The sequence below is a fragment of the Myotis nattereri genome, assembly GCF_964212035.1.
Source record: "Myotis nattereri genome assembly, chromosome: 7".
NCBI lineage: Eukaryota > Metazoa > Chordata > Mammalia > Chiroptera > Vespertilionidae > Myotis > Myotis nattereri.
In genome coordinates, this window is record NC_138082.1 from 15,643,370 (window position 1) to 15,669,733 (window position 26,364).

General features: G+C 35.6%; 1 protein-coding gene across 1 annotated transcript in view; it reads left to right on the forward strand.

Annotated features, from left to right (window-relative positions):
* The window catches only part of MAP2 (microtubule associated protein 2), a 231,955-nt gene extending 206,545 nt beyond the window's left edge, over positions 1-25,410 (forward strand). The window contains exons 13-20 of the mRNA XM_081095227.1: positions 2,264-2,325; positions 5,861-6,031; positions 7,359-7,506; positions 12,372-12,712; positions 19,275-19,367; positions 21,243-21,324; positions 23,510-23,622; positions 23,829-25,410. Coding sequence (XP_080951353.1) covers positions 2,264-2,325; positions 5,861-6,031; positions 7,359-7,506; positions 12,372-12,712; positions 19,275-19,367; positions 21,243-21,324; positions 23,510-23,622; positions 23,829-24,044 — 1,226 coding nt within the window. The 3' untranslated portion in view covers positions 24,045-25,410. The remainder of the gene's footprint in view (positions 1-2,263; positions 2,326-5,860; positions 6,032-7,358; positions 7,507-12,371; positions 12,713-19,274; positions 19,368-21,242; positions 21,325-23,509; positions 23,623-23,828) is intronic.
* Positions 25,411-26,364: the final 954 nt, after the last annotated feature.

Here is a 26,364-nt window from a genome sequence, read left to right on the forward strand (position 1 = left end):
TTATCTGGTCATCTCCTCAGATTTTATTTCTCAGATTCTCAAATTATAAAGGTTTTTCAATCTACTGTATGTATCTCTCAGCTGACATTTCACCATCAGGCTTTTCTTAAATGTGTTGGGTCCTATATAATTCAGTGTTCAGTAATCAAAGATAAAACTCTCTCTCCCCACAATATTTCTTAGAGTTTACGTGTATTTCTATTTTACTGACTTCTTATTTTTTCTTCTTCAAATATACTTTTTTTTTTTACTGTTGAAAAAGTGATGGAATGAAGGAGCACAGCATGTTACAAATCATATAAAAGCCATAAAATATCTATAATGCAAACTCCATTCCTAAATTATAGTAGTATTTATTTAAATGTATAATTATACTATGATAATCTTAATTTATGATATATTTCATTTTAGCATTTGTTAAGTGGCATACTTGCAATCTACTAAATTAGGTATCAGATTGCTAAATCAGGAAGGAATATTTTGCTTTCCATTATACATTAGAAGTGCCTTTTTATAAACATTCAGATGGATTTAAATGTTAAGAGCAGCATTAATCTTTATAAAAAAAAATATCCAGGTTATTGATGGTTTTGTGGTAGATTATTAGCATTACATGCTAATAATCTCAACTATTTTTTATTTGTGTCCTTCATATCGGAATTGTTTAATGTGCTTTTCTTCAAGAACTAGTCTCAAAGGTGGTATTTGAAAGTGGAAGACTTATAATTGTGCACAAACACTGATAATAAAGATTCAGGATGAGAATCTATTTAATAGTTAGGAATTGACATGCCATCTCTAAATCTTATATCCACATATTGGTTCACTTTTCATTAAACCTTGAATTTTTCTTCTAGTTAGCCAGATACTTAGGCAGGCAGAAACTCTTGGTTTGGGCATAAAAATCCTATATTCTACGTGAAAGGATGAAAGAATATATCAGGATTGTGGAATTTCAGAGGAAATGTCAAATGGTGTGGTGAAGTACCTACATGTCATTTCTATTCAAGATCTTTGTACTAATTAGGATCTTCCTTAGTCTATTCAAAGGTTAATACTCAAGTAGAAAGCATACACCAAACAGGGTGACATTGGCTTGTAGCAAATTCTATGGCACAGAAATTTGAAAAAAATAGAAATAGTAAGGATACATCATTTCTACAGCTTCTTCCTAAAAAAAAAAAAAAAAAAAAAAAATCAGTTCCAGAATCTGTGAATAGCCAATCCTAAATAGCATGTAGCATATTGTAGACAGTTATTATTTTTGTGTTAGCGCTGCAGATGGCATAAGGAACTTTCTGAAACTCATTGGAAATGCTTATAAGGATAAGTATTCCTCCGCCCCCCCACTGGGGATTTCTCTTTTATGAAAGAAAATTAAGGAGGAAGTAAATATGCAAGCTTGCGTCTTTAATTTTAAGCACAACTTTTAAATGCAGATCGTTTTCCAAAACACAAAGGATTGTTTTCAGTCATGAGAGATATTTAAAGTCAAGTCAGGTAAGTCATAGACAGAAAATATGCCGGAGAGAATGGAGTTTCAAATTGACACCGGAAGTGTAAACGAGTAGCAAGAAAAACAGCAGTAACAGATGTGGTAATGATTCCATCAGTAAGTTCATGTGTAGGCATGTGCTCTATTACCAAAGTCGAAGCTCTCTCATGTTTTCTCTTTGACAACCTCTTTTTCTTCCCTTCTCTGCTCATGTGATATGTTTCACATCGATCAAGTGTGTCATTCATATTGTGAAATGAAAGGGAGCAGAGGGAAAAGGGGTTGGCTGACCAAGAGAGTTTGGAATATGAAAGGCAGAAGTACCTGTAGGTATGCCAATGGCTACAAAAAGAGGGTTTGGGAATCGTCATGAGCTCTCTTTTTTATATCATGCCACCTGGGGAAACCAGCCAGTCCCCTTTTCCTTAAATTCCATAGCCTTCAGATTGCTATTCTGTGACTCCCGTTCTAAAGGATCTATCCTCATGTAGTAATTTAAAGATAACATTGGCAACCAGTAGAAAATTATTTGGTGTGCTTACCTATGCTTTGGTAAACCCAGGGCTATATTAATGAGCACACCGTATAGTGGAGTGTTGTTATTATTCAGGTTTCTTTAGGTTACTGAATTTGAGTCTCAAAATAAGCAAAATTTTGCTTTGCATTAGGCCGTTGACACAACTGAATATCCAAAGTGTATTGAGAAAAGCATGTGTGTGGTGGTTAGCCATTAAGTTTGGGGTTATCTGTGTCTTCTCTCTCCCACAGCAGCAGGTGGTGAATCCTATCAGGTTCCCAGTGTATTTAAACAGGCAAAGGACAAAGTCTCTGTGAGTAAAATAACTTTTTCCCTGTTCTTCACTTGAAGCTCCTCTTGGTATTAGTGGCAATGTTTTACTAACTTTAGATATAATTTAGACTTTAGCTGTGTACTCTTAGCTGTCATTGTAAATCAGAATGATTCTGGGTGGCATTCGGGCATGTCTTAATGTCTTCTGGGATGACTTGTCGTTGGTGAAGGCTGCTCTTTATTAGGAAGACAAAACATATGAAACAGCACAATGATCTGGTAAAAATGAGGGAGCTCAATTATTTATTTTTCATAGATTCAATATAAACCATTATAATCAACACAAAATTAAATTTTATAATACATATTTATTATGTCTACCAAATAAGAATCTGAGCAAATTAAGCATGTAGATGAGCAAAAGTTAGTAAAAATATATTACTAACCCCTTTATCTAAAGACAACTACAGTTACCATTTTGATGTAAAATCTTTGTTTTTTTCTACACATTTGTAGGTTTAATAACAAAAGCACAGTGTATCAGTTGTTTAATTAAACAGTAAACAGAATTCCATGTCACTGAACAATCTTATACATTATCTTAATGACTATATCACATTGCATTGTATTTATTCATAGTATATACTTAATCAACTCCCTATTATTCAAACTATATTTTTGTTAATTTTTAGCAATATTACTATACAGAAATCATTTTTTGCTCAATCCTATAAATGCATCCTTGTGCATTCCCTGTAGTGAAATTATTGTTTCAAGAAGGTCCATATATAAAGTTTTTGATGGAGATTATCGGATTGTCCTCCATTAAGATTCTACTGACTTTTATGTCCAGCTGTATATAAAAGTGCCCACGTTCACCGTGGTTACTAGTTATTCCTATACTTTTTCTATATTTCTCAAGTTATGAAGATGAAATATCTTATTGTTCTAATTTGGTTGTATTGGTGATATTTAGCTTCTTTATATGTTTAAAAATCTTTTTTAGTTTTTATTTTATGAACTTTATTTTTATATTATTAACCATATTTTTAAAACTTTCAAAAGACCGAAGTCAACATGACTTTTCTTATTGAAAGAAAAATTCTAAAGAGTACTAATAAAATCCTAAAATTAGAACAGATCATTTGAATTATGTTAATTAGTAACATATCACAGTGTTCTCAGCCAACATGTATGATACATGAATCACAATTCTTTGTTTAGCTTTTTAAAAACAAGTAAGATTTTAGACTTCCACTTTTTATTTATTGTGAAAAATAGGAATTCATTTTTTTAATAACAGCCAGACTTTTATATAATCCTGAACACAAGGAGCTTTATGTTGATAAAAACATAAATAGATATATATTTATTTAATTTTTATATAGATGTTTATAGTCTTGAACCTATGGCAAGCAATAGAATCCATTTATTGTTTTGGTAAATATTAGTGTTTATTTTGAAAACACTGTGATTTTAAGATTTGTATATCTTTACTTTCCTTCTCTGATGAGCAACTAGTCAGTTGTGGTGTTTCAGAGCAGGGCTAGAACAGACCAGGTCCAATATTAACTCTATTACGTTTTCTTCCTGTGTCTTCATTTCCAAAAATAATGGAAGGAGTAAAAATTCCTGTATCATAAGTTAACTGTAAATATTAAATATAGTAATTTTATAAAATAGTGCCTAGAACATAGTATGTAACAGTGATAGTTGCTATTATTGTTGTTATTATTATTATTTGAAAGGTGGAAATCTTTGGCAGCAGATATGGAAAGTAAATTTGAGCTTTCCCCCATTAGGGAAAGAATGTTTCCATGTACATTGTTTGAAAAATGTTTAGAAAATTTTCTTAAAGTGCCTTTGCCTTTAAATAATTCAACAGGAATTGACATTCAATGCTTACATGTAAGACAGAAACCATACACATCTTCTGACACAAAAATGAACCTTTTTCCTTTGTAAATACCCATTCTCATTTTTCTGAGGAAAATTAGACCACCATTCTTTCCAGCTGTTTTTCATTTAACATCCCTCTTTTTCCTTCCTTGTAACCTCATTTTTTTCTGTTCCCTAAAACCCTAAGATAAACTTTTATTTTTCTCTGATATTCAGTATACCCGTCAGAACAGTTATCTCCAATTTTTCAATTGACCTTTATTGTGAACCTGACCTTAAACCTTCATTTCATTTTGATTTTTGTTTGTTCATTTTATTTTGTTTTTAGCATCAAATTAATAGTTTTCTCTTATAATTTGTGGCAATTCAGTCACTCAGTTTTCTTTCCTATATTCACACTTTTGAAATTCACTATTTTGTGGGTAGCATCAATAAAAATTAAAAATGACTTCTGCTGACCCTGTTAACACTTCCCAGACAAGGTGCTGGCTCTGTAAAACGGGAAGTGAATTGTGCAACCAGTGACAAGTTCTGCCTGCTAAAGTGGCTAAAGAAACTTGAGATAAAAAAAAAAATCTCAGTTTCAAATGCTATTTTTAAACAACTAAATCATATTAATTATTTGAAGATAAAATATCCTTGGCTTTGTCGTACTTGTCTGCATATTTAATAGAGTTTCCCAAGAGACACTGGGCATGCCAGCATAGCTTACTTTCAAAACCACTGGCATCCAACCCACTTACTTAAACTTGCCCACCATCTCCCCCTGGGTTATCAACACCTACAAATTCAGTCTTGGATTTTTATGGGCAGTCTCTTCAGAGCTGACTTTCATTTTTGGAATTTGTAACACAGCATACAAACTGTGGCCCATGAGTAAAAATGTTATGAATTGTATGGCATAACTTAATCCCCAGTTTGCATTTTACTCATAAAATAAACTCATATACAAACTCTGCAGTTTTCTGATGAAATCAATGTATATAATCTAAAATATATATTTTCTCAACTTAAAAAATTTTTAATTATTAAATTTTAAATATACCTAATTTTTTTTGTTTTTGTTTTTGTTTTTTAATTTCAGAGAGGAAGGGAGAGGGAGAGAGATAGAAACATCAATGATGAGAGAGAATTATTGATTGGCTCCTGCATACAACTCACTGGGGATCGAGCCCACAACCCAGGCATGTGCCCTGACCGAGAATCAAACCTTGAACTCCTGGTTCATAGGTCGATGCTCAACCACTGAGCCACACCGGCTGGGCTTGTACCTTGTTCTAAAGTTCTTGAAATGTGACCACAATATTAGTTACATATACATCTTAAGAGCTATGTTTATCAAAGGAACAATTCCAACAAACTCACAAGATAGTATCATCTAAGATAGTATCATGTAAGATCTATGGATTAATCAGAGACTTTATACATAGAATGCATAAAGAATACTTTAATCTGTATTCTCATATGTGAATATTCCTAAGTTTAAAAGAGGTGTTCAATTAAAATCTCTCATTCTCATATAAATATACATCTTTGTCATCATTTATAACCATTTACCATGTGTTCTTATTAAAAATATACATTTAATTTTTTATATGTTTATACATTTTTAAATTTTCCTTTTATTTCATAGTTTGGTTTATTTTGTGCTTTTGTTTGTTTTCTTTCATGGCTAGAATTCTACCTTGTCAAAGATTCCTGCCTTACAGGGTAACACAAAGTCCCCAAGATGCAGCTCAGCCTGCCCTAGTCCAACTAAAAGGACTACATTTTCTGACAGTTTTTTAATACAGCCCTCCTCAGCGGGCTCCACAGACCGTTTGCCATACTCAGAATCAGGGAACAAGGTAAGGCAGCAGGTCAGTCAAAGGCGCAGAAAGGAATATAATTTGGGAAGAGGACAGGATTCAATAAATGAATTAAAGCAAACACTTTAAATTCTGCCTGGGGTGACATGTAAATAATAGACCTTTATGAAAAACAAATACAAATTAAAAGCTTGAGCAGCTATGAATAGTCTAACCATTAAAAAACTAGAAAATGTCTTTTTCTAGGTATACCACCCATTATTAATTTATTATTTATTTGAAACTTAATAAAATTTCAAATGCAAACAAAATATATTAAACATATTGCATGTAGCATTATGTATATATATAAAATCTAATATATATATTGCATAATCTAATAATACCAAATTATATTATATACTAGAGGCCGGTAGGGTCCCTCGACCTGGCATGCACCCTCTTGCAATTCGGGACTCCTCAGGGGGTGTTGGAGGCCTGGTGCATGGTTTCAGCCCAATCCCCACAGGCCAGGCCGCAGGACCCCACTGGTGCATGAATCCATGCATCAGGTCTCTAGTATACATATAAGATTTTTGGTTAATCTCTTCCCGCCCGCCCCCCTCCCCTCTTCCCTCTGAGATTCATCAGTCTCATCTATGTTTCCATGCCTGTGCATTGAGTGTCTGCCCTCTGGTGGTCCGTGTGCATCATGGCTACCGGTTGAACAGTTGAATGGTCTGATGGTCGCTTAGGCGTTTGTATATATACAGACAATATAGTAGAGAGTTTGGATTTGGCATCAGACACATCTGGATTTAATACTAACCTCTGTTACCTACCAACTTGAAAAAATTATATAAACTGATTAAACCTGTCTCCTTGGCTATAAAATGCATATGATTTTTGTGCTGAGAATTAAATCATAAGTGGATATAAAGTGCTTCCAGTTCCTATGACATAAGTGCACAATGTATGCAAGGGTCATTAGGAATATTATGCATGCAATGCCCTACTGCCATTCCTTTCTGATTAATAAATTATCGTGCTAATGTAGATTTTTCAGTAAAATTATTAATTCACTAAAATTACTTGAGTAAATTCATTTTGCCTATATTATCAATTAGGATTGGAACTTCATAATCAATTATTAACACTAAATCCAAAGTAATCCATTTTTACAAAACCTCTAGGCAAATATGAATTCTAAGTTTTGAAGTAGAAATGCTTATAAGCATGTGAAATTCAGTAGTGTGTATTAAGTAAATTAATCTATCAGCACAGGAGGAAAAATAGCCAGAGCAATGTAACCACGTTGTATAATTAAAAATAAAGGTTCACAAGAATCCAACGTTCTTTTGTCCCCCCCCTTGCGCCCCACCATCAGGATGGAGTAACCAAGAGCCCAGAAAAGCGCTCATCTCTGCCAAGACCCTCCTCCATCCTCCCTCCTCGGAGAGCTGTATCCGGAGACAGAGATGAGAACTCCTTCTCTCTCAACAGTTCCTTCTCCTCTTCAGCACGGCGGACCACTAGTAGGTTATTTTGGTTTGTCTTCCTTTCTAATCACGTTTCTAAAATCCCATAAGTAGAGCAGAACTTACGTATTTATGCCTTAATTTGTCAAAACATGCTTTAAAATCAGATTGCATTTGTCCTGAGGATCAGGAAATTTAGACTGTTGAGGGGTCCTAAGAGCTGTTTGAGTCAAAACGATTCATGGAAGAAATGAGTACATACTGCTTTGTTACTCATTAAATGGGATTGGGACAAAGTTGTTTTTCTCAGAATATACTTCCCTCTTCTTTCACATTTAGAGTAAAAATAAATTTGAAAGAAGTAATTAAGAAAACCTGTAGTCAGGTGTTTAGAAAATATATAGCTATAGAAACTTAACCCTTAAAATCTAACTGGAAAGTCAACAATCAAAACCTAGGATCCTGCTCCATTTGTTGAGAATTTGCCTTCCAGTCAGGCTGTAAACAGAGCATGTTCTGTGCCAGGGCTTCAGTTTCTTTAGACTGATGGTCCATCATGTACTGGTTGGTAGTTATCGCCAGGTATGTAAAGACTATAAAAATGTTCTAATCATTCATTACCTACTTATAAGTTGTGTTGCTACCGAGACTATCCAGTAAAGCCTGGGTTCAAATTACCTTCACAAATATGTTTCTATTACACCAAAAATAGCTACCATTTATTGAGACATGGAGATGCTAAAGTCTTAAGACACATTTTCCACGCAATTTAATTAACAAAGCTAATGGTTAGGTATTAATAACCTCATTAAATCTTCTAATGAGAAAATTGACCTTTTAGAAAGTGTAACTTGTCCAATGCTGTACAGCTAGTAAGTGGTTGAATTTGGTTGTCAGCCCACTGATCATTTCACAACCTGTCCTCATAAAGTCTTCTCTATATTTATTTGGAAAAAAAAGTTCCAGAGAATTGCTCTATAGAATCCCTTGGAAAATCATACAGTATCTCTGTAACTTAAAAATCATTACAAAATGGTGGAAACGTTTGAAAAAATAGTATCTGTCATTAAGAGCTATTACAAAATAGTGGAAATTGCCACTGCTATCACATTATAGTTGACTTCACCACTTACTTTTTATTAAATTTTTAGTAATTAGCCCACTTGAAATGTAACCATGACATTTAAACAGTGCTTTTGTCTACAATGAAAATGTTTGTTATATTAGAGCAATTGTGCTCTTCATCATTTAGCTTCATGAAGTATTAACATCCTTTGAAATATGTGCTAGGAAAACTTTGAAAGCATTAAAAAACCCTTTATCTCTTAGCAAAAATAAAGTGTTCAAATGAAATTGGAAAGAATGCATTTAAGAGTTAGTCATCTCCAGAGATAAGACTTCAGCTCAGATATCTGGAGTTGGAATTGGGTGGTAACCCCGGGGGTGTTAAGACAAGACAAATGTATCAAGTACTCCCTAAATGTATACCATGAATCATGCTTCTATTTGTTGCTATGGAAACAAATGGTACTTCCTCCATAAATCTAAAACTTCAAGCCACTGTGCTCTGCCCTTTTAAATGTAAAAAATATAAATTGCTTTTTTGTTCTGAGTCAATCTATTTTGATTTTCTAACTTTACTTACATAAGCATGTTGCATTGTATTATTTGATAATGAACATAACTGATACTCTAAGGAAAGGGTTTGTTTCATCTCCACATAGCAATAGCTAAAAGGCACAGGGACAATTAGAAGAGTGTGATTTGCCTGTCATCTTTTTAACTGCACACAAGAATATTCTGGCAGTTGGTACAGCTATTGAAAAGATTTGAAAGGAACAATGCTATACCGGAAGTTCATTTAGCCCCAAAGGAGGAAAAGACATTGCCATTGAGGAGCTGACAAGATAAATGGGGGTGCCATATAATAAAGTAACTTGTAAATATTTTAAATTTTTTAATCTTTATTGTTGAAGGTACTACATAAGTCCTCTTTTCCCCCCATTGACCTCTCTTACCCCCTCCCATCCCTTTTTAGTTGTTTTTGTATCTTAAATTTAACCTTTTTAAATTTCAGAACATATAAGAAACACTCAAATGTGTCATTTTGATGACTAGATCATCACTTATTGCAATAAAAATGATTATATCTATTGAACATCAGTGTTAATGGCATAATATTAGTGATTTCCCCCCTCATTCTCCAGATGTAACTCAAAACCTTTATTCTTTAGTTTTCCAAAGCTTAAAGCCTTTTTCTAACAGCATAGCAATGACTCTTATTTTAAAAAATATCTTTAGTAAAAATTGTTATTCACATCCAAAATATTACATCAGCTTAATCTCTATAAAGTCAAACAAACAAACAAAAACAAACACCTCAGCACACTTGGATCAATTCTGAATCCAATTCGTACTATTTTAAAAAGAAAACATATTGTATACCTCCTGTGTTCAGATCCCACTGGGTACAGTGACAAATAATACAGAGAAGATCCCTCTCCCTCAAAGACCTGAGTTATTCGGAGGTGAGGAAGTCATAGAGAAAACATTTGAGGCAGAAATACGGTTCTGCAGAAGGACATAGTGATTGATTCAAGCCTGCATCCAAAACTTGGTCATAAACAAGCTTTGTAGAAAAGAAGCTACAGGCAAGTTGGGTGTGGTTGCATCATCCTGATCTCAAAATACTATTTTGTTGAAAGCAATAAAAATCACAGAATGCACACTAATTTATCACTTCAGTCTCTTCATATCTCATTTCATATTGTTAGTTGAAGAGTTTACCAGTTTTGCCCTTATGTTATATAACCAAAACGACATAGGGCAACTTTCAATTAATATGTGAAAACTGTTCACTGAAAGAGGAAATAAAATTATTCTGTTTCTCCAGGAAATTAAACCTAGACCAATGAGTAGCTCTATGTTGCCTATACATCACAATTGTCTTAGAAGCTCTGTGGAGCTCACTACTTGTAAATATTTAAGCAAATATTAATTGTCCCCCTTCTCAGGAAGAACTTCCTACAACAATGGTCAATTACATTAGATGACTCTATGTCCTCTTCACTTCATTGGTTTTAAACTTAATGAGTCATTGCCCTAATCGTTTTGGCTCAGTGGATAGAGCATCAGCCTGCGGGCTGAAAGGTCCCAGGTTTGATTCCGGTCAAGGGCATGTACCTTGGTTGCAGGCACATCCCCAATAGGAGGTGTGCAGGAGGCAGCTGGTCGATGTTTCTCTCTCATCGATGTTTCTAACTCTCTATCCCTCTCCCGTCCTCTCTGTAAAAAATCAATAAAACACATTTTTAAAAAAACTTAATGAGTCATATCTTTATCCTCTCTACAGGATTTCTGGAAGATTCATTGATTTTTACAAAGTACCACATACTCAGTAGTAAAAAATAAAAATCATGTCCTTTCTATAAAATACAACAAAAGAGTTTGTATAATCAATGTAAATAATGTAATTAAGTGGTCTATAAATGAAATCAATGTATTATTCTAAGAGAAAAGATTTTTATGTTAATAAAAAGATAAACACCCAGGCGGTGTTGCACAGTGGTTGAGCAACGACCTATGAGGAGACCATGGTTCAATTCCCAGGCAGGGCACATGCCTGGGTTGTGGGCTCTATCCCCAGTAGGGGGCCTGCAGGAAGCAGCCGAACAGTGATTCTCTCTCATCGTTGATGTTTTTATCTCTCTCTCCTTCTCCCTTCTTCTCTAAAATCAATAAAAAGTATATTTAAAAAGAAAAACTTAAAAAATATTAAGAAGCTAGAATTTAATATTGTCTGGGTATATGAGCCTCAATGTCCTCATTTTTAAATTAGGGATAATAAGAAGTCCCTCTAGCTATTGTATTTTTTGTATTTTGTTTTTGTTTGTTTGTTTAGTTGTTTGGTTGGTTGGTTGGTATTTTGGTGGTCACAAAAGTGTTTTGAAATTTGTAAGGTATACTTTTATTTATATCATTCTTTCAAAAAAAAGGGTTTGATATGTCATTCAAAATACATTTTAAAAGATAATATGAGGCAAACATAGTATAAGAAATGGGGGAAAGGAGTCAAATGATAAAGTGAGGCTAAAGTCAAATTGAGGCCAAAAAAATTGTATCTTGCAATATCCTGAATAATTGGCCATGAGAGATTATTGATTTGACTTCAAATTACCAAACTAGTAATGAGGGTAGAGGAGAAAACACAATCAGAAACAAGATTTACTGTGAATATAATGTTAAAAACATCCTAGTTTTCTAAGGAGATAAATGGACTTTTTTTTTTTGGTATTAAGAACTAAGACAACTTTCCTTATAAAGAAAATACATGATATTGTAGACAATGACATCATTGAATGGCTTTCAATAAACACATTTGTAACTCACAGTGCTCTTCAATATAAGATGAGGGGATACCATTGAAAGGTAATCCAATAATTTTCTACATAGTCCAAAAGTATGTGATTTAAGTCACAGTTTAACATTGAATGTCCACCTGGATATCAGAATGAAGTTACTGCACAGAGCAATGGTCTGCATACCATTTGAGGGAACTTCAGTAAATATGAACCGACATAAGATTAAGGGCAGACTCTTTTTGCAACTAATGGCAGATCCATATGCCTTAATGATTACCCAGGTTAAAAAACAGTTTTTGACACATTCATAATAGAATTAAGAAAAATCAGCAAAACTCAAGTTTTATTCTTGCATTGACAGCAATACATGTTCAAAAAACTGTACCAGGTAATGACCATAAAAGAGGAGGCTTACATTTTTTAGCGTTGTGATTCATAGATACTCTAAGTACTTCAGAAACTTAATGCATTGTAAATGCTAACAATTGTGAGAAGAAGGATACGTTGAGGAGAGCTTTGTAATGCTGAATTTTTGGTTTTGCTTTTTATTCGTTCAAATAGGGTCAGAGCCGATTCGCAGAGCAGGAAAAAGTGGCACTTCAACACCCACCACCCCTGGATCAACTGCCATCACTCCTGGCACCCCACCAAGCTACTCTTCACGCACCCCAGGCACTCCTGGAACCCCTAGCTACCCCAGGACCCCTCACACACCAGGAACCCCCAAGTCTGCCATCTTGGTGCCCAGTGAGAAGAAAGTCGCCATCATCCGTACTCCTCCAAAGTCTCCTGCTACTCCTAAGCAGCTTCGGCTTATTAACCAACCACTGCCAGACCTGAAGAATGTCAAGTCTAAAATCGGATCAACAGACAACATCAAATACCAGCCTAAAGGGGGGCAGGTAAGAATCATATGAATACTTATTTGCTGCCAGGTATAAAATCCACTAATTATTATGATGCCTTCCTCATAATATAAGCTAACAGTTCTTACAGAAAAAGGGAGATGGAGTTACTGGTTTGATTTATGGCCAAGAGTTTGGAACTTATCTGAGAAAGCTAGCTTATAAAATATAATGAAAATCACCGGACATATTTATTTCTATTAATAAATATGGTTGCTATTGGATAAAAATTGTCATGACCATGTAAGAGAAACTTTTATTTGGTTGCCTAACAGATCTTTTCTAAATGTATCTCTATTGCCTTATGGATTTTAACTTAAGAGATTAAAATTGCATTTCTGATATAAGTTGACAGCATTCTATTTTAGATCCTGACTGTGAGCTCATCTGACTATATTTTAGTGATTCCACTTTCACCTCCTTCCTTCTTCCCCAAGGATTTCCTATGACGTCTTCTACCATTTCCTCGTGTTCACTCCAAATCAGAGCATGCTTTACCCAGTTTCTTCTCTGGCTGAGGTTGCCCGAACATTGCAAAGGACGAATATTCATGGTGATAATAAATAGACAGTCTATATGGTTTTGATGAATACAATTGTACTAGAACCCTATTTAAGATTAATTGTCTTGGGAATTCAACAACTTTTCAAGTTGAGAAGCCTTATTATTTGCCCCAATTTGTACATTTTTTGCTCTTCTAGATGTACAGGTTTTGTGCTCTTAGCCATCATCTTTTCTTTTAAAGTCCTGTCTTTTATTGGCAAGAGCATGTTGTGCTCAATGGCTTAGTTCAGTGAGGCAAATCAATGCCAATGTCATAGATAACCTAGCTGAAGATATGAGGAGACTGATAGAAGCAATAAAAGTTCATCTTTTTAGCTGAAACAAATTCACTCTATTGGAAAGAATACATACAATCCTGGATTCAGTGTAGACAGTGATCTTGGCTAATTTAACTTAAGACAAAGGTAAGACTATCTTATTAACTGCATTGATTTGAAACTAAATGTAGTTAGCTCCCTAATCTACATTAAATCTAAATTTTAGAATAAATAACATTACTTTTTAAAAACACAGTTACTTGATTAAACAAAGTTAGGAAAAATAATTTCTCTAAATGCATGGCATAAAAACATTTAGGCAACAACTCAATAAATGGCACTTTATACCTTTTCTATGTATTTCTGATAGGCACATTTATTTATATTAAATATGTGTAAGTGTTCTGACAGGTTTCTTGTTTTTATCAGTCTTATGAAGATTAGTATACACTGCATATTTTTTTACCCTTATGATAGTTGAAAGTTACTAATGAGGTTAGTTTCACAAGGCCATAATTTACAGATTATTGGATAGAGAACTTAGGTGGATCATGACTTCTGCAAGGCCATTTCTGTGGAGTTGATGGATTGCCTTGTGAATTATATACTTCATGCATGCAGCAGTCAGTCATTTTCAGGTCAGCTGGGCTAAAGATGGAGGCATCTCCAAGCAAGAAATTCCTGTTCAACAGTACTCATCTTTGACTTAAAAACTCTTGTAGAATTTTTCAGCCTATTACTTTAGCTGTCGGTGTTACCCTAGCATCTTTTTTAAATGTTTATTTAGATAAATCCATTATACTAGAAGCTAAGAAATATCCTTACATTCTAGAAACAAAACAGTCTAATTTCTTAGAAATTAAGGAACATTAAATATCAGAGATATTCAGCTTCTTCTAGTCTTTCATATTTTCACAAAATAAGAAACAGAAGTTCTCCCATTAGCCACATGAATAAAGACTTCAAGAAAGTGAAGGAATAAGCCATATGAATAACTGGGGAAGAGTATTTCAGGCAGAAGAAACTACACATGCAAAGGCCCTGAGGTAGAAGCAGGCCTTTCAGGTTCTAGGAACAGCAAGGAAAGTTCACATTGAATTATTATTTTTAATATTATTACACTTATTCAAAAAGTAGGACTCTTTTGCCAAATCAAAAATCTCAGTCATCTTTTCATCTCCCTTTTCCTCATCCCATATCCTGGCCATCTTGAAGAACTAATGATTTGATGCCCCAAATAGCTCTTACTACATTGTGCACCACTATAGCACAGGTTACGTTATCTCTTGTTGATGTCACTACAGTAGTTGTTAAATGGTCTCCCTTCATCTTTTCTTTTATCTGAATATACACTCCATACTATAGCCAGTACTTCTCACCACATTTGTAATTAAGCATTCCATTGTATTGTTATTTAATACCGATCTTGTCCCATTTACTAGACCATAAGCTCTATAAAATTAGGGATGAGGTTCATTTTGCTCTCAGTATTCAGTAGATGCTCAATAAAATATTTGTTGAAAGTAGAATGAATGTAGTATTTTATATACATGGTGAGATGCATTCTTTCTAGTGACTGTTGAATAGGTGTGAATGCCTAATGCCATTACAATTGTTACCCAAAGAAACTTCCCCTGTTTAGACCACAGTGAATATTGTCTTAAAGAATATTGGACCATCTCATTTAAATAAACTATACCCTAGTTGGTTTGGCCCAGTGGATAGAGCATCAGCCTGTGAACCAAAGGGTCTCGGGTTCAGTTCCAGTCAAGGACACATACCTTGGTTGCAGGCTCCTCCCCAGCCCGAGCCCTGGTCGGGGCATGTGCAGGAGGCAACCAATCAATGTGTTTCTCTCATATGCCGGGGTCCAGCCCCAGCAGGTCCAGGGGTCCCCAAAGGTGTAGACGGAGTCGGCGAAGAAGGAATGACACGGAGACAGTGTTCAGTTGATCAGCAGCCTAGCCAGGATCTCCAGTCAAGTTCTGGTCTCGATCTCCAGAGAGGTTCTGCTGTTTATTGTCTTGTTACATCCGTATTTATCCCAGTTGATTTTAATCCTGTCAATTTCTATTACAAAGGTTAGGGCGTTTCTTATCTCCATTCCAGGGAGTAAAGATTATGTAGCTTAAGCATGATTGTTTGTAGTGATTAACTACCCGCCTGGCACTTAGTTAAGGAGTTTCATCCCCTCCCTGACTTCAGGGAAAAATTCCTACCTGGGGAAACAACCTTTCTCAGAGAGGTGACCTTGGTTAAAACACACAGCGCTAAGGGGAGCAAACATATTAAGAACAGTATGCTATATACGCCAGGTCCCTTGAAACATATGCTGTGCAGATGTTTCTTTCCTGCAGCGACTGTGTCAAGCAGCAAGGATAGACCGGCTTCCGGCACTCACATTGCTGTTTCCCTCTGTCTTTCTCTCTCTCTTCCACTCTCCCTAAAAATCAATGGAAAAATATCTTCAGGTGAGGATTAACAAAAATAAAAAATAAATAATAAATAGATTATAAGGTTACTTTTAGATCTCATATCTATGGTTTGCCTCAGAATATGATAGTAATTTGTCAACTACGTATGCAACTAAGTCACAAATATTTTCCTATGATATTGAAATCCTTTTTTGCCAGTCTCCTGCTGTGGCTTGACTGATTGGGCTGAACCTTGAAAGATGATCTGTTACAGGTTCTACTAGCAAGAGATAATAACGTAAAGAAAGCATGGGGATGAACTTGAAAGTATAAACACAGTCTGGCCCAAAATGTAAAGTATTAAGAGAGGCCTCAAAAATCAGATTTGCTGAGAACCCTGGCTTCCTGGCTAAGAAACATTGATGCATTTAATTGGAAATAGGGAGTTGGTGAGAATTTTGAATAAGACAGAGCTTTAGGAAGATGATCCAGTTGATTTCACTTCCACTGAGAAGTATGCAGAAGAAAAAATTGCCTCTCTTTCAGATCACCCTATTTTGCATTAATAGTTCAAGTAAAACTTTTAATAAAAGAAAATAATAAAAGTTAAAATGTATTATAGAGTTCATTTGGGTAATGATTATTCAAATATTTTTCTTCCATATCATGAATATAGAAAATTAGTTAATTTGCCAAATAGAAGTTTTTTATTTATATTTTTAGACAGTCTCTAAAATATTAAAATAATTTTCTGTTGACATATGCTTTAGGAAAACAAAAGTTCAATGAAAATTCTTCTCAAAGAAAAGAATTTGATTTAGATCTTTCCATAGAACAGACAGAGTTAATACTCAACTCTCTCATTTAAACACACACACACACACACACACACACACACACACACACACACAAAACTAATCTAAAAGGGTAATTCTATTTCATTGCCAAAACTTTATCCTTCACAGCAGCCATCTATTTTTCTATTTTATGGAAAGGTTTGTGACAAGTGCTGGTATTTGTGGAATTAGCTCTCTAAGTGTTACTTAATGCAAATGATCTCAGAGATCTTTGGCATGAAGTATTTTGTAATTTTTCTAAGGCATAATTGTGAGTCACACAGACAAGATGGGTGCTCAGGTGCAAGTTGTCAAGCTAGAGGATAGATCATACTGAGCAAAGGGGTTTTGTTTTGTCTACTTAGCCATCAAGCAAGATGGCGCATGTCATACTTGGCCACATTTTAGACAAAAGCAATATACTATGAAACTATTGCAAATATGGAAATATGTAAAGAATGTGCCATTAACGCATGTCAAAGGTCGGCTTCACATTATAGATTGAGCTGACATAGGTTAAGAAAGTCTATCATGGAAAAGAATCAGCTAGTTGTTTCACTAGAAAATCTGTGACTATCTAGAAAACCAGAAAAAATCAACAGAAGTCGACATTTAAGTTTTAAGATTTAAATCATCTCTAAATAATGCTAGCAATGTGTGTGATGCCTTTGGGTTTGAATAACTTGTTTGGGCAATCAGAAAAATTGTCAAAAAGTTGATTAAATGTTAGAGTCAGATTCTTGCAGCCAAATTTAGAATTTCCATTTTTGCAGCAAGTTAATTAGAGTTAACATTTGGCTTGTGATCACTTTGTAATGAGTGTCTTGATTGGTACTCTAATGATTTCTAATTTAAAGTTTGTTAATGCAATATGAGACCTTCTATATTCCTAAGGATGAGAGAAAAAACTGGCTTAGATGAATTCTATTTCATTGCCAAATAATTATATCTTCATGGATAAAAATTAAAAGTATTATTAGGCATAATAAATTATTTCCTTTCTAAAATACATTTTTGTGGTTTGAAATGTAATGGTCTTTATTGACTCAAAGGTATGTGTATCATAGTTTATATGAAATTCTGAGCTTACAGCTACACTTATTGTTAGATATAGGCTGTGTGATAATACCCCCTTTTATGAAACTGAAATTTTTATTATGCCCTAAAGTGTGGCCCAATCATCACGTCTTCTGAATTCAGATTTTTGACAAGAGGCCCTTCCCTTGGGCTGTCAATGAGAGTTGCCAGTGATATTTCCCTATAAGGGACAGCTATCTTGTCAGTGTTAGTTAGGCAGGACTGCGATTTAAGCTTTGTCTAGTTAAAAATAGTCAGGATTCATGTCCTCTTGCAATTTTTTATCCTTTTTTAAAAGATCAAGAGATGTAATACTAGATGTAACACAGCTGTATATCTAAGATAAATTTATTTAGCTTTTTTTAAAAAAAATAAGAGGATAAACTGTCCCATAAAGCATTGAAAATGTGATTTCTCTTACGCTATTGGGGGAAGGGAAGAACAGTAGCTTTAGAAAAAGTAAAACAAACCAACCAAACATTAAAAATAAACCTTTCTTTCTGTGCTAACTTTGCTTATCTGCCCTCTACAACATGCAGAATTCAAAAAAGACACATCAAAGAAGTCACAAGAGTTTTACTTTGCACATTATATTATGCCAGAGTAATATCTTTCCAGAGCTGGATTTGCTATTGTCTTCAAGATAAAACTGAACTTCCTGAAAATAGAAATAAAACACCTAACCTCAAATCTGTTGGACCTACCCAAGGCCTGGACTACATGACCTCATACAAGTCAGCTAACTAAAGTTTTTTGGTTTTCTACCTTCTGCAAATAGAAAGAATGCTTCTACACCCACCACCCAAGGGCAATGCCTGTTTACGTATGAGCAGCTTTCAGAGAGGCATTCAAAGGCCACTGAGCCACGCCTTCAGGGAAGGCCCAGAGCCTCCTTGTTGACCCTCTTAGGAGACCAGGGGTTCTTCCCCTGAATGAATGAGGACCCTCACCTGTAGCATTCACTAGTCCCTGTGCTATGTGACCCAATAATACAGTAAGTCAAGATGATTTATAATGGTGATGGCTGACACTGTCAGGGTTAAAGAGGGGCAGGCAGGGCACTGGCGTATCCTTCTGGCTCCTGGGCTGGACTACGCTGAACTATACTATTGGACCTTCCATAGAGTAAACCTGAGTCTCACTGTTGCCCTCAGTACTGGAAGCCTCCTCCCCCCAGATGATCCAAGTTTTCATTTTCTCTTCCTCTAATTGCTTCCATATTATACCTGCCTACAACTGGGATACAGAAGGCTCTGGAGCACTTGGCCCTTGGGAGTGCAGAACAATAGAGGCTCATGATTATGTAGGTGGAAGGGAGTTTGGAGCCTTTTTGGCGCTACCCATTCTGGTTCCCTATACCCAGCCTGTTGAAAGAAAAATGCACAATGAAGTTACCTCCAATTCCTTTTAGGTTAGGATTTTAAACAAGAAGATCGATTTTAGCAAGGTTCAGTCCAGATGTGGTTCCAAGGATAACATCAAACATTCTGCTGGGGGCGGAAATGTAAGTAGAAGCTTCTGTTAGAACGCTGTCCTGATTGCGTGGAGCCATCTGCACAGCCAGCACCCTGTCTCCTTTCCTGCCTCCTTCCCAACACACTCCGCCTTGTTGCTGCACCACGTGTCCCCTTGATCTGGGAGCTTCTCAGCCTTGCGTTTTTGGTGGTGGGTTTCTCATCCTTCCCTTTAAGATCACCAGCACATTTCTTGCTTTCGTTTGAAGAAACAAAACCTTAATGGAGTGCACTATGGTTTTCAGGGGGATGGAAAACCCACTTCACTTGCCAATTTTGTTTGCTGGCCTTTGGCCCCAAGACATTTCCTCACGCTATCTCTGTTCCCCTGCAGAAGTCACCGGGGCACACACTTTTCTAGCTCCATTTAAATTACTCTTGAGGCAAAGACTGATATAGTTTAAAATACCCAGTATGTGATGTCAGTCTTTTGTGCTAAATCATTCAGGAGAATTAGAAGTCCCTTGAATAACGCAAAACTGGTGAAGTATGGGTCATCTCTAATTCAAAGTGAAAGGATTCAAGTCCCGGTATACATGTCTTAATGGTATTTTTCCTGTCTCTTAAATTGAGTGGACATAATATCCTGAGAGGAAAGGAAAGATGAATCCATGTCTCTCAAACTTAGATGAGGGAGAATTGAAACAGGCAAACTCAAGCCAGATCCTGGCACCTAAACTTTAGGTTCTGGCCATCTATACCTCCAATAATTTAGAGTACAAAAACCAGAATTCTCACCTGTCTAGTAACTCTTGGCTCCTTGCTCCTCAACTGGACAGAGATGGAGTCAAGCAGTGAGAGATGAGCAAGTAACTTCTATCAGGTACTGTCGCCTGATGTTCAAAGTTGATCCACTGAGCATAAAAATTTCCCTGTCATGGGAAGTCCATAGCAAGGTTTGCTGGGCTTCTCCAAGAGTTCTGGGCTAAGCCTCAGGGTCACTGTTTATATGGACATGGTTGCCTTCCTCCCTGTTGGCCTAACTGTAAGTCTCACCACCTGGTACTTTCACAGAAACAGTATCAGTCCAAGTAAATAACTTGAAGTGATCAGAAGGCGGACCCAAAATACCTAAGTAAAAAAAGGATAAATTGAGATAACTAATAATCTTAAAATAAGTAGGTGCGCTCCCAAACTCCAAAACAATAATCTTAAAATTTCTTCTAGAGAAGAATCACTTATTCAAACACACAGAGTCCCTGGCCCCATTTCCACAGCATCCATTTTAGTAATCCCCACATACTTCTGATGCAAATGCACCATGAGCCACACTTGGAGAAGCACTGTTCTAAATATTGGGAGAGGAAATAATTTCAACAAAACGCAAAAAGAAAAAAAAATGCCGTTCTCATTAATAATCTGGGGCACAAGAAAAATTCCATTAACTAAGACATAATGTTTTAGAAAAGTATGTTTACAGCTTTCTTCTTCCTGTATCTTAAAGCAATACTGTTCTTCTTGTATCTTTGAGCAATGTTGTTCACTTCTATGTAAAAATCACTTTTGAAAAAAATAATGTATCTCTTCACTTGGCTCTTTGCTTATGGAAAGGTTTAACATGATGTCGCTTCGTTCTTGCCTTATTAATCCAGGTGTTTCTGTCCCCTTTGTGGCATGATCTGTTTCCTACTAATACAATCTTCTGTTTTAGGATTTTCAACCTCTTGGGTCCTTGTTTCCAACCAAACATGTGGGAGGACATGTGGGAGATTATGTTGCCCTATGTTTTGTATGTACTTCAGTTTGGGTTCCTGGATATGTTGTAGTGTGTTGTGAGTTTGTACATGTTTCTAGATTTGATGTATGAACTTAGGGGGTTTGTTCAGATCTAAACTATTTTAAGCATTGTTATGTGATTCACACAGGTACAGATTGTTACTAAGAAGATAGACCTAAGCCATGTGACATCCAAATGTGGCTCTCTGAAGAACATCCGCCACAGGCCAGGTAAGTAAATGCTTTTAGTAGCTTGAGAAATATTATACAGTGGGGCCTTGACTTACGAGTTTAATTCGTTCCATGACGGAGCTCGTAACTCAAATTACTCGTATGTCAAATCAATTTTCACCATTACAATGACACGTGATGCGGGGCTGATGTTGTGGCGTTCACTGTGACATTCGCTGTGCCAACTAGCGGTGGGGTCTCTGAAGCTGGCTCGTAACCCAAATTTTAGCTCGCAACTCAAAGCAAAAAATCGGCCGAGAGACGACTCTTACCTCGAAAAACTCATTAGTCGGGACACTCGTAAATCAAGGCCCCACTGTATTGGATTCAAGAAGTTGACAGGCAAAGGTTTTGTTGTTGTGAAATACCCAATTGGAAGGACTTTTCAATGTCCTGATACTTAATCCTTTTATATAGAGAAACTTAAGTTAGAAATTTGGACATCTTCATTTGGACAAGTAAACTCAATTACCAAAAATAGGCCGTATATCATAGGACAGGTTAAAAATTACAGGATACATTTATCTCTATGTACTCAACATGCTTATTGCAGCTCTTTCTAAATATGTAGTCTAGAAAATGCTTTGGACCATGTATTCATACATAATTACATGGACTTAAAGCAGCATTTCCAACGATTTTTCATGAGATTGTTTTTCTACATTAAGTGAAATAAGGATTGTGGGTAAGCAAAGCTGAAGAATTTTATTTATCTGTTGAATTTCTCAGATCCTTTAGTAGGTCAATAAGAACTGCATGTTCTCAGCAGAATATAAATGCTTCTCAAACGTATTTGACTATGGACCTCTTGATTTTCTAGAATATGTCATGGGACTAGTGCTCTACAGTAGAGTTTATATTCTTAATTCCTAAGGATTTTTTCCCTCTTTCAAATGTGACTCTAACATATTTTGAGTTGTTTTTCTGAGTAGCACATATTACATGTATTTTTGCTAAACTCCACCTCCACTCATGTGTAAATAATGGACAACTATCAAATTTGTAATTTTCTTGAGAAATTTTGATATAATTTTTATATATCATTGTATTATAGAATAACATGAGGAAGCAATTGGTTTTAATAATCTATGCTTATCATCTTAATTAAACCAGGTATTAGAGTATTCCCATTCATCGCCTCACATGTTATCAGAAACAAGGTGTAAGAACAATTAAACCCAGTAAGATTGCTGATCAGGAGAAGATTATTAAAAAGATTTATTAGTTGAAAAACATTTAGTCATTAAAATTGATAAATGCCTTAGAAAACATGTCTAGAAATCAGGCTTTGCTTTGGCAAGGGGTATTCATAAAACAAGTCAAGGAATTAAAATTACTTATATGGAGTCTCTATTACTAGTTTCAGAACTGCTACCCTGGCTTTAGCTTCTCTGTCATTCAGGCAGCAGGGACATGGCCCCATTCTGCCTGTCTTCATAATTCCCCTGTCTATAACTCAGGCCTACAAACACTTAGCTGACTTTGTACTTCCCTGTCAACAGTATGACTGAGATTTTTGGCCATACTGCCTATTTTCTTCCAGAATACAGAAGAAAATATTGCGTTCTTTAATTCCAGACAGTAAGTATACAATTATTCAAATTTACCTGGGGTCTTGATGCACAGAAAAATTTTACATAGACAAGGAAATATTCTGTGCAGAGATTTACTGGTATAAAAGACTATTGTCGTGAACTCCCACTTATTCCTAAATCTAGCTCTTCTGTAATAACTGAATCAGATGACTAAATTCATAAAGAAGTGTTAGCACAATGATCCTTGACAACAGCAAGATTTTCACCAGTTTACTGTGGAATGTGGAATATCTATAGAGAATATGAAGGAAACAAGTCAGCACCTGCAGTCACAGATAATTTATTATACAGATAAGAGAAGCCCCTCTGATATCTTATGTTACAGTGGATAGAGGAGAAAGGTATTAATATGTAAAGCAATCCATATAATAGTACCAAAAGATGTCATTATCTTGGGTGACATGGGGAAAATGGTATGGACTAGAAATTTTAAAAGATTTTTTTTTTCACATCTATGGTCAGAGGCTAGTAGAGCTAATTGAGCTTGTGGTTTACAATGGTCTATCCACTATAATCATTTTTGGGAAATAGTCACCACTAATAGAAGATTTCATTTCAGCAAGGATTTTAAAGCCTTTCTCCTCACATAGGTGGTGGACGTGTGAAAATTGAGAGTGTAAAACTGGATTTCAAAGAAAAGGCCCAAGCTAAAGTCGGTTCGCTTGACAATGCTCACCATGTACCCGGAGGTGGAAATGTCAAGGTAAGAAACAAGGTCATGAGTGCTCTCGCCTTTTTTTTGTTTGTTTTTATCAACATGGGTCCAAGACTAAAGACCTGAACATATGGGAAGTGGGGATGGCAGAGCTGAGTAGAAGTGACATTCACATTAGCTCTGGGATATAGAAAAAGATCTAGGGGTTAGTTAAGATGCTTGAATTAACAAGGACTGATGCTTGTCTTAAACAGATTGACAGCCAGAAGTTGAACTTCAGAGAGCATGCTAAGGCCCGTGTGGACCACGGGGCTGAGATCATCACGCAATCCCCAGGCAGATCCAGCGTGGCATCCCCGAGGCGACTCAGCAACGTCTCCTCTTCGGGAAGCATCAACCTGCTGGAATCCCCTCAGCTTGCCACCCTGGCCGAGGATGTCACTGCTGCACTCGCTAAGCAGGGCTTGTGAATATTTCTCATTTAGCATTGAAGTAATACTATTTAGGCATGAGCTCTTGGCAGGAGTGGGCTCTGAGCAGGTGTTATGTTTATTCTTTACAAACCATAAAATAAATATAATCTCATTCCCAAACTCTAGTAATTGTTACAATTTTATATTTAAAAACAGGAATAGCATATGCAGAAATTGACTTGATTTCCATTTGCAACAGGAAGACACTGGCTTTACCTAAGTACAATTGGACGATTATTTTTGCTCTGCTCTGTTTTGCATGGAGTATTATTATTTGAAAAATTGCATTTCCACCTTTCATGTGCCTGAAGGCTATCCACTACATTCTGATAGGCCTTGTTAACATCCAAGCTGCTCATCTCACTGTTATTCTATTGCTGGGTGGGTGAAACGATAAAAGCTTCACATTGTAACTTATTACCAGTTCAAAAGAAATCAAGGAGTCTGATGGCAGGAAGGGAAGAGCATGTAAGAAATAAGGTTGTGTGTTTTTTTTTTTAAGTGTTATTTTGTATAAATGGGAAGAAAGATTCAATTAAGTTATTAACATTTGGGACCTGGATAATTATATCAGAGTATAAGTCAATTCAATAAATTATTTAACTAATTAAAAAATAGCTTCGAAGCATTTGAGCTGCGGTTGAGGAAGTGGTGCGGAAATGCTCTCTTAAGGATGAAGCACTTGCACTCGGATGGACTCGTGTCTGGTTAGAATGTCAGTTATCAGCTAGGTCTGTGTCCACACTACCAGTTTCACACCCCCTTTCCATCTGTTTGATACAGTATTATAGATATAAATATATATATATTTCTCTGTGGCCATTTGTGATACTTCCTCATATACTTGAATATTATACTTCCTTATTCACAGTATCTGTGTCTCCTGCACCCTTTGGTGTTGCAATTTTAGGTATGTGAAAGTAGATGTTAGCAGGGTTCTTTCCCTCTTAAAAAAAAATACATTAAAAAGACAAAAAGTTTTAGCATGAAGTTGCTTTCTGTAACAACTCAAAGCTGTAACCCTGTTATAGTGCCAGATCCAAGTCTCTCCCGTGATGCTAGACGATTTTATTTTTCTTTGTTTTCACCAACATGGAGTTTGTGGGGGTGAGTCCAGTTATACATAAAAGGGTTTACAGATTGTTGGTTTAAAATTATGGATTTCAATTATTTTGAATCACAGAATAGTTTGGGTTTTTTTTATTTCTGTAATCATTCATGAAAGACTTATTAATATTTCTTCTTCCCTTTTTTTTTCCATTTGCTAAAGTTGAAACTAACAGTGGGAATTTGGGACATGTTATCCCATTCTTCCAAATAGGACCTGCTTATCAAATTACCTGACAGAAGAGATTTGGCTACCTTCCCCAAAGTAAAGATCCCTCGATCAGAAAGGAAAAATACAGTATTTTGAGAAGCTATAGCTACAAAATGCTTAAGATGCAGATGTCAAAATCATTTTATTCAAGACTCCAACACTGCTTAAAGGAATACTGTATGACTTAGCATTACTTATGAGTAGATAATACTGTTTGACTTTATATACCATCTAGAAATCACAAATCAATGAATTAATTCCTCTCATAAATCACCCATCTTAGACTTATGAAGAAACAATGAATTAGTCAATGGCCTGAATAAGTTACCAGGCTGGATGGGTGCATTTTAGTGTTTTATCTATTCATTTTCTTGCTCAGGGCTGGTAGGTTGGATTATGAACAGTTACAAGCAAATGATCTGGTAGGTGTTTGATTCATTTGAGCCAAACCAATTTATGAATGTAAAGGAAGAAATAATGAGCGTGGGTAAGGCAAAAAGGAAGAATAGTAGCATCTGAGAAAGAATTCAAGAAATGCAATAACAGAAAGACACAGGTGACATTTTGTGACTCGTTGAATATTAAAACCAATGTGACATCCACAGTAAGAAACTCTAGGAGCAAATGTGCACCATTTACTCTCAAAAAAAAGGTTTTACATAGGCAAACATGTCAGAAACTATATTTAAATCAGTGACTTCATATAACAATAAAAAAAGATAGAAACTACTGAATAGGACAATGTGTCTATTTTCTGCCTAATAATTGCTGTGAAGATCTATTTGACCAATCTGGCATTTTATCCATCAGCTTCCCTTGAAATGCATCAGAAACTAGAAGAAAGAATAGTCGTGTGGAAACTTACGGTATTTTCTTACATGTTTGATAGTGTTAGATAGTGACTGAAGTTCGGTAGAAAGAACAACTTTAACAAGTGAAACATGTTTGTTTTTTCAACTTGGTTTAAGTTTTTTATAAAAATTAACAATAAAGAACATC